At 32.5% G+C, this 9,113-nt stretch overlaps 1 protein-coding gene and 1 long non-coding RNA gene across 2 annotated transcripts; one reads left to right on the top strand and one right to left on the bottom strand.

The window, feature by feature from the left end:
• Nucleotides 1–4,532: 4,532 nt before the first annotated feature.
• LOC111406950 lies at nt 4,533–6,516 on the bottom strand. The gene is made up of 2 exons (XR_002705007.1): nt 6,428–6,516; nt 4,533–4,765 (listed from the first exon to the last, which is right to left on the bottom strand). It is a non-coding gene; the product is annotated as an uncharacterized LOC111406950 (long non-coding RNA).
• Nucleotides 6,517–6,903: 387 nt separating this feature from the next.
• On the top strand, nt 6,904–8,801 carry LOC111406529. The gene is made up of 5 exons (XM_023035939.1): nt 6,904–6,950; nt 7,547–7,607; nt 7,732–8,021; nt 8,494–8,612; nt 8,710–8,801. The coding sequence occupies exons 1-5, from the start codon at nt 6,904–6,906 to the stop codon at nt 8,799–8,801; spliced, it is 609 nt and encodes a 202-aa protein (XP_022891707.1).
• The last annotated feature ends 312 nt before the right edge of the window (nt 8,802–9,113 follow it).

The following is a 9,113-nucleotide window of genomic DNA, read 5'->3' as shown; positions in this document are numbered from 1 at the left end:
CATTCCTCTAGTAGACATGATTTATCCACTTGTTTACCGAAAATAAATCACCAAAGTTCACTTGGAAATTTTCACAAACACCTTGTGCACAACAAAGTTCAAGCAACTCACCACAAAATCGAAGCTCAACCACCTTGATTTAGGATGTAGCTCTGATACCAAATTGTTGGGAAAATGACCTCCCAAAGATTGCCCAAGAAATTAAGCTTGACAATGCGAAAAAAATCTCAAACCACTTCAAGAACAAGAAAATGGGGAAGAAATGATTTTCAATATATAAATGAAGAACAATGGATTGGATTACTTGAACAAGCCTCAAGTTAATCCCCAAGAAAAGAAAATAGCTTTGAATTTATCCCCAAGAAGAACAACCTCTTACTTGTTAAATTCAATCCAAGCTCTCTCACTTTTCTCTCTAAAATTCGGGTGTTAAAATGAAGGGGAAAAAACTCCAGCTATAAATAGCTGAGTCGGGCGCCAGGGCGCCCATGAGTGGCGCCATGGCGCCTGCATCATTGGACCATTTTTTCTCAATCATGGCGCCATGGCGCCTGCATCATTGGACCATTTTTTCTCAATCATGGCGCCATGGCGCCTGAAACCCATCCTACAATATGAAAACAATAATTTATATACCAAGATTTAAAGCTACTTTTCTTAACAAAATTCAACTTTTAAGAACTAACCTCAAAACTGAATAATTACCAATAATTATGAATTTGATCAACAAAATAAACAGTTGACTTTGATTTCTAAATTCTTTATCTGCCCAAATACACTTTTGATATCTTATTTATTCCCACCTATCTCCCTAGCTAACATACAATTGTAGTGTATTGGTTGAAAATATTACATTTTGACCTTAGAAGCAATTAAAAAATGGGACAGAAAATCAAGAATAAAAAAAAAAAAAACGAAAAAAAAAAAGTCCTGATGAGTTGAAGAATGCATGTGCTTGTAGGGTCCATGAGATTAGCAATGGATATACAGAACAGATGCATGTGCTCAAAAATTTGATTCAGTTTTTGTGGCTATCAGAGGTTAGTGGTGTTAAGCTCTCAAATCTCTAGCCTACATTTTTCTATATAAAAAAGGCCATGCTCATTCTCCTCCTCTCTCTCTGTATCTCACTACTTCATTTTTGTGTTTCTCAATGGCTAATATATCAGCAGTTTCTCCTGTGCCTTTCTTTAGCTTATGCCTCTATATCTATGGAACTTATGGTGATTATGGAGGATGGCTAAGTGGTCATGTTACTTTCTATGGGTACGTATTTTAAACATTTCCAAGACGCGCTTTGAAAAACAATATATGTGGCAGGTGATATCTGTCCATGCGTACTTAATACATTGAATTGGACACCAATCAAATAACAAAGCTACAAAGTTGTGTCATGTGGTGTTGATCGTTAACTTTGTCTAGTCGAGGCTACATGGCTTGTAATTATAGTGAGTTGAGGTATGCCACATTGGCATATTAACTCTCCTTAATAAATGAAAACACTCCGACATAATTTACTACAAGATTAAATAATTTGAGTAAGCAATTCTAGTCCTTTGTTTGGTGTGGCTTAATATTTGATAAAAATTTAAAGTTAAGATTAACAATTAATTTGATAACATATTTTATGAGATCTACAACTTTTCAACCACAAATTCCATCAACTTTTATTTTAAATTTACTAAAAATCTAATTCTTATCTAAATCAAACAGGGTCTAACCAACGTTGCAATTTGAAAATGCAGGAGGTGCCTGTGGGTTTGGCAACTTGTACAGTCAAGGTTATGGTACCAACACTGCTGCACTAAGTACTGCTTTACTTAACAATTGATTAAGTTGGGGGTCATGCTACGAAATGAGTTGCACCAATGGTGCTAAATGGTGCCTCCCTGGCTCCATAATTGTCACAAAAACAAATTTTTTGTCCCACCAAATCCTTCACTGCCTAATAACAATGGCGGGTGGTGCAATCCTCCCCTCCAACATTTTGATTTGGCCAAGCCTGCATTCTTGCAAATTGCTCACTATCGAGCTGGAATTGTCCCCGTATCTTTCCAAAGGTAAGGTGACATTTTAATACAAGAGCGATCATGATACACAATATTGGATAGTTGACCAAAAATTTTAATTATTTTCTTCTTTATACCATACTAAGTAAGCACAAATTCAAGCAACATTTCCTAAAATACAACATATCCACTTATCAATCACTTTCTATTTTTCTTAAATAAAAAGTTACTTAACTAAAAATTGTCTTTTATGTAAGTAAATTACTTCGAAATAACTAAATTACTTATTTCGAAATTTATTTATTCACTTATAAGTCAATATTTTAATCTTAGCCAAACATGCCGAGAGAAAACTTACTTTTTTTAGAAAAGATTGTCTTTACCATGTCGTCTCACATGAATATCATATTCAATTTTCAGATCAATGACCTGAAAGTTGCACGATTTTATATATTTTTTGTTGGTAATTTTTAGTGCCCCCTGCACAAAGAAGGAAGGAATAAGGTTTACAATAAATGGGCACTTCTACTTCAACCTAGTGTTGATCACTAACCTGGTGGTGCTGGAGGTGTCCATTTTGCGTCGACCAAAGGATCAAGAACATGATGGCAACAAATGTCAAGAAATTGGGGTCAAAATTGGCAGAGCAACTCGTATCTCAAAGGTGAAGCCCTTTTGTTTCAAGTCACCACTAGTGATGGATCACTACAATGTCGCACCGCTGAATTGTAATTTGGACAAACATTTCAAAAAGGGCAATTTTAAGTACTTTCGCTACAAATTCATCAGTACATTTTAAAAAGACTTAATAAAACTAGATAGTATTGAGAAAAAAAGATAAAATTTTATATATTTGTTTAGTTCTATTCAATAACACGTACTAATAGGAGAACAGTGAGAATTTCTATTGTTGAGGTGGCTGGTAACTAGCTCCCACTTAGGCCCATGTGTAGAATGTTAAGGAATAATTTCGATTTTTTTTCTTTCTTTCTCCTTTGAAAGTTTCACATGAAATGAGTATCATATGAAGTTGGTAGATTTATTCCCTGATTCGGGAACTTACCAACCGTATCACTATTGAAATATTGATTCCTCGTGGAATCTATTTTTCTCGAACTAAATATATTGGCATCTATTAATCTAATTTAATTACTAAAATTGCATAACAGATGTTGCAAGTCGAAAACTTTATTGTCTGATTAAAATGGCAATCAATTTTTTATGAAGAATTTTGTCAATTAAGCTTTTTATCATCTTGGCGTTGAGCTATTTTCCACAAGACCTCATAACTTTAAAATCATCACTATTGTGTACAAAAATTTTGATTAGACACGTAGAAAGTTCTAAGTCAGCGGAAATTAGAGCTCATAGTTATAATAGAGAATAGTTGGATCGTCGACTTCATTTGTTGTTGGAAAGATGTGTGTGAATTGAGTCAATGACTTCATTTCTTGGTGTGAAAAGTTCATGTGTGATCATTGAACTTTGAATGAAAATTACTGCGAAACTTAATTTTAGCTTTAAAAGTTATTGAACTTCAATTTTAAATTTAAATTTCATTAGTTTGTTCATTAATTGACAATCAAACTGCAATTTATCTTCTAAATAATCTTGATATGAAACATTATAAAATATTAATAAAATGACTTTTTTGACAATTTAAAATAAACTTCATTGCTATTTCTGGGCTAATAGACTTCACTTTAATGATATTTTAAATTTTTTTTAATTTTTGTTTCTATGGTTAAACGATTTTCTCATTTTTTTTTCCTTTTAAATAGAATTTTAAATTAATTCGTAGGCTCAAGAATATTGCAATTTGCAAGGTATCACAACCCCCCTCTACATCTGAAAGATATAAATTATATTATGATTAATACGTTAAATTGACTTAAAATATTTATATTATAATTCATTTAAGCGTATGCCTATATAGAGAATTTTTGGTGAAACCAAATGTGGATGGACTGCTTAATTTTTCCAAATCTGAGATACATAATTCGCAGCTGGTTCTGATTTTGTAGAAAATTGAAATTCAGACGTACAGGTGGGAAATTTTGATTTAATTTGTTCAAATTGTTATTGTTGAGAATTATATGATTTGATCGAATTATTGAATTTTTGGTTTAGGGAAAAACTGAAAGATGACTTAGAACACAGGATTTCTATCGGGGATGATAGGGGCTTTGACTCTGTCAGTCGTTTCGTCAGTTTCTATTGTGATATGCAATAAACCACTCATTAGCACTTCACATTTCATTTTTGGTGAGTTTTAATTGACACGACCCGTCCTGAATTACCTTAATGGATTCGACATGTGTCATGCGCCGATGGTAGATATCAGGTAAACGTCGGACCCACCACCAAGGCAACTTGACTTGCTTGACAGAAGAATATTTTTAACAAAATTTTGACAGAATTCCCCTTGAAATATGAACTAAAACCACTGAACAACAACTAATTTTCCTCAAATCAATACCTATAATATAAATAGGATACGCTAGTTCCTCAAAATACAAACTATTCAAATAAAATGTCGGCAAATCAACATTTCCTTTATTAGCAACCAACATTTCTCAAATATACTAAAGATGCCAAATATGCAGTGAACCCATGATAACCTTTTCTGACATAAACTACATATAACACAAAGAAACATGTACTACATAGTCTGGTAAAGTAGGCCATACAACCTATGACGCGTGACTCAATATGGCGGAACAACAAGCTCCAAAGCTGTTCAATTCAGCTGCTATCTGATAAGGAAAAAGATGAAAAGACATATGAGCTTATAGCTCGGTGAGTGGATAATTTGCGAATAAACTTACTTTTTCCGTTCTACAAATTTTTTGAAAATTCTAACTTTATTAAATCTTTGAAAAATTCTGAAGTCTGGTAACACTTTTAAAAACCAAAACATGATTGCATCATACAATTCTTTGTTCTTAATTCTAGATAAGTAGATGTAAAGTTAACGAATAATCTGATATTCATGAAAATCTATGAAATATTGCTACTAGTCAATACTATAAGTTGAAAGCTTTATTTTGAAAACTGAATTAACTAAATTCCATAATCTGAAATCTGAGAACTGAATAAATACTGAAAAATCACACCATAAAGAGTACCCAATGAATAGTCTTACTTATGTACAGAGTAATCTCGATGTACAAGGCAAAGCCATTCAAATCTGATAATCTGGTCATACGTACATAGAGTTTCCCCAAAGGCTAATCACCCTAGTACATGACCCAAAGCCTATATGTGTACGAGAGTAGATCCCAAAGATCTCTGATAATCTGGTCATACACTATAGAAACACATTCACGATAGTGCAGAGCGGGTAAAATCACTATAACTAGTCATACACTGTGGAAACACATTCACATAGTGCAAATTGGGGTAAAATCACCTAGGTACTTTCTGGTGGTTTTTAGAAATAACTTAACTATACTGAAACATGTAATAAGAATATAATATGCTACTAAAATAATTTAACTAAACTGAAACATGTAATAAGAATATAACATGCTACTAAAATAATTTAACTAAACTGAATTTAACTTTAAAAGCAATTGATAATAAAATCCATTTTATTCTGAAAATCATGCTATGAAATCAACTTTATAAAATAAATAATTTTAAAATTTAAAGAAGACTTATTTCTGAAAAATAAGTTTTATATCCACTCATAAAGTTATAGTCGATCATGGTTTCGATATTCTCATTGCCTCATCACTTTAAAATTCCGAGTATGATATTATGCTCTCGCTATAATAAATCATATTCCTTCACAAGCATTTCTTGAGTATTTTCTTACCATTAGAAATAATAATTTACCAATGAAAACTTCACATATTTTATTTTCAATCTCATAATCCCATTTAGAGTCATGAACAACATATACTTCTTTATATAAATTATTTTAACATCAAAACGTCAAATATTTAACACTTAATTTGGTTCCAATACTAAAAATCCACCAAAATTAGATGATTGACAAAACTAGCACTATAATTCCAACATATTGAAAACAGCACCAATTTCTGAGTATTGAAATCTGTCACCAAAAAATTGACAGAAATAACACCTTTCTGGGCAGAATTTCAAAACTAGCCCCTGTTTTGCAAAAACTCGAAAACTGCTAAAAAAAAATGGAGAATTTCAACCTCAAATCCTTAATTTAAGTTTTTAGCGTCACACAATTCCAAGAATTTCAAATAATATATCTTTATATCACAAACTCATTTCCAAAGTTTCCACTTTCTTCAACACTAATTTCCAAACACATATTTCTTTGACATATACTTATTTTAATCATCAAATACATATCAATAACACATATTTCTTCCTAGACTTTGAATTAAAGCAAGTTTTCCATAACCCTTAAAAATTTAATTCAATAAATTCATACTTACCATTCTAAACCAAATGAGAAGTTGAAGAATTTGAGAACCCTAACTTGAAAATTCTTCTTCTTCTCCTCTTCTTCTTCTTCTTCTTCTTCTTCTTCCTCCTACTCCTCCTCCTCTTGGTCTCTCTCGACTCTTCTCTCTCTCTTTCCCCAAAATATATGAGAAAATACATAAAATAAATGCTATTTAATGGGTAAATATTAAATAATTGCAAGGAAAGTCCACCTTCTTCAGACAATATTACATTTAGTCATTTCTTTTCCCATAATAGAAACTAAATCCTTGGATTCCTTTATTATATCTTTCCTAACCTTCAATTACTCGAAATTTCAATTTAAGCCCCATAAAAGTTATTTGTTCAACTTAAGTCCTTAATGACTTTGACTTTGACCAAATATTTTTCCTTGACTTTGACTAAAAAAATGAGAGATGTGACATTAATATTCTACATTTGGTATTTTATTTCCCTTGTTTAAAAAATGATATTTTTGTACCATAATGAATTGAATGTTCTTGTAATTGCTCTGTATATTGCGTCTATGCTTAAAAAATTCATGTGTCATTACATTACTTTTATTCCTTGGTGCAAATTCTTTCTGAATTGATGGAATTGGTATAATTTAATCCAGTTGAGGACCTGTAATCATGCTGTTATTTTAGAAGAGGAGGTTCTTGTCAAATTTTGAATTGTATTGTTATTGAACTCGAAGTGACGCAGCTGCATAAGTCCTAGCTGATTGCTTTTGTTACTAAAAGTATTCGTTCAACTGAGCATGCTCGGTTGAGCATGCCGAACATGCTATAAATAGTAAGAATATTACTTCATTTGTTCCAGCTTTTAATTTCCAATAGAGCAGTTTATATTTTTCTCCTAACATCATAATTTGATGTAATTATATATAGAAAGGAAGAAGTCCAGTTTCTAATTCCTGATGGAGAAGTTTATATTTTTTCTTAACCTCATAATTTGATGCTGTAATTAGATTTAGAAAGGAAAAAGTCCATCATTGTGACGTTGATTTGTTCTGTTGAAGTTTTCTTTTGGGAAACAGCTAAATGTTATTAAAAAACGATAAAGATTAAGAAGAAGATGATTTTTATACAATTATTTTCATTTTACAGCTACAACTTTGACCAGCTGGCATATATCGGTGACTTTCTGTTCTCTTCATGTGGCATTACGGTTGAAATTCTTCGAACACAAACCAATAGAATCACAAATTGTAATTGGATTTAGTAATCTGAATGGGATTTCAATTGGATTATTGAACCTCAGCTTGGGATTCGATTCTGTTGGTTTCTATCAGGCATCTCTTTCCTATCTACTTACAATGTCCAACATTGAACTCTTTCTCACTGATGTTTACGAATTGAGGATTTATTGTTTCACTTTACTGGCTGACAAAGCTGGCAATCATCCCATGTACAGGACTATTGTAAACGCTTCTCCTAAGCAAGAATTTCAGGTGGATCACCACACATTTGATCCCTTTCTGCGCACAGTAGTTGGCATCTGTGACTATCTGCTTCCTAGATATTGTATCACTTTTGTAGTTTATGCTGGCTCCTTGATCATTATTATGAAATATACTATGGAGTTTTTTCTCCACCACTTGTTAGATTTTATATGTGTAGTTTGGAACCTTTTCTTCACCACACATTAGATTTTTTAGGAAGCTTCATCAAATGGATCTTCATTTCTGAGTCCGTTGGCCATTTGATCTGCATAGTGCTTGAAAGATGTATGACAGCAACCATCCCCTAAATGAACTAGTAGGTTGCTGACGAAGGATGATCGCTGGAATTTCCTATGAATAAATAATGACCTTAGCAGAACATAATGCGAGGCTCTTAGACTTATAAAAAATGTACATGACTGAACTGGACATTCATGTATTTTTCTTACTTGCAACTTTTAATTGGACATATGCAATTTCTCACTAAATTCCTTTAGATTAGAGTAGGTCTTACTTTTGTACAATTAACATTTTCTTTCATCCTCCCAACTGTGGATTTTTTCCTAATAATTTCCATATCTTTTGTTTTACCATATTGCATTTATTTTGCAGTCAAAGCATTAAGCTTTCTCGGATGGTCCTGCTTCTAGGTGTTGGAATTGCAACTGTAACTGTTCTACAGCTCAACATTCTAGGTTCTGCTCTTTCTCTTCTTGCAGTTGTCACCACTTGTATTGCTCAAATTGTATCCTTCATTATAAATGGTTCTTTTCCTTCACCGGTTGCTAAACCTACCAACTCTAAACTTTTGATCTGCATGTGTTGAAGTCAAATTTATAGAAGGGATGCTAGTAAAGAATCGCAAGAGTGATCAAGATGACTGCAGTAGCTTTCAAGATAAGAAGCTTCTACAATTTTAGGATACTCAAGAGGGCTCAAATTTTTGGTGTCAACTGAAAAGCTAAGTAAGCTAAAGCTGCTGGCATAATTTGACAAGCACTTCCATGATGTGACAACATACGAAAACCCTTTGGCAACCCACTATAAAAAAGGGATACCAATTCTTAATTGTTCCTTATTTCTAAAAGAAAAGCAAAAGGACCTGTTTCCTTCTTTGTTGGATTAAAAGTTAAAAAAATCTAAAGCCACTGAGATTTTTACCAAGTCCTAAGATTTTTACTAAGTCTCTACAATTTTCATGCACGATGTCCAGCTGGGAATCCATGCCTGAA

Source organism: Olea europaea, chromosome 12 (genome assembly GCF_002742605.1).
Source record: "Olea europaea var. sylvestris chromosome 12, O_europaea_v1, whole genome shotgun sequence".
Lineage (NCBI taxonomy): Eukaryota > Viridiplantae > Streptophyta > Magnoliopsida > Lamiales > Oleaceae > Olea > Olea europaea.
Note: the sequence above shows the minus strand (reverse complement) of the source record. Positions and strands in the feature narration are given on the sequence as shown.

Bases quoted from the DNA above. Each gene is read 5' to 3' on its own strand.
- LOC111406529 (XM_023035939.1), top strand. From the start codon at position 6,904: ATGATATTTTTGTACCATAATGAATTGAATGTTCTTGTAATTGCTCT. The intron at 6,951-7,546 runs GTATATTGCGTC...TTCATTTTACAG, and splicing joins AATGTTCTTGTAATTGCTCT to CTACAACTTTGACCAGCTGG. The intron at 8,022-8,493 runs GTTTTTTCTCCA...TTTATTTTGCAG, and splicing joins ATTATGAAATATACTATGGA to TCAAAGCATTAAGCTTTCTC.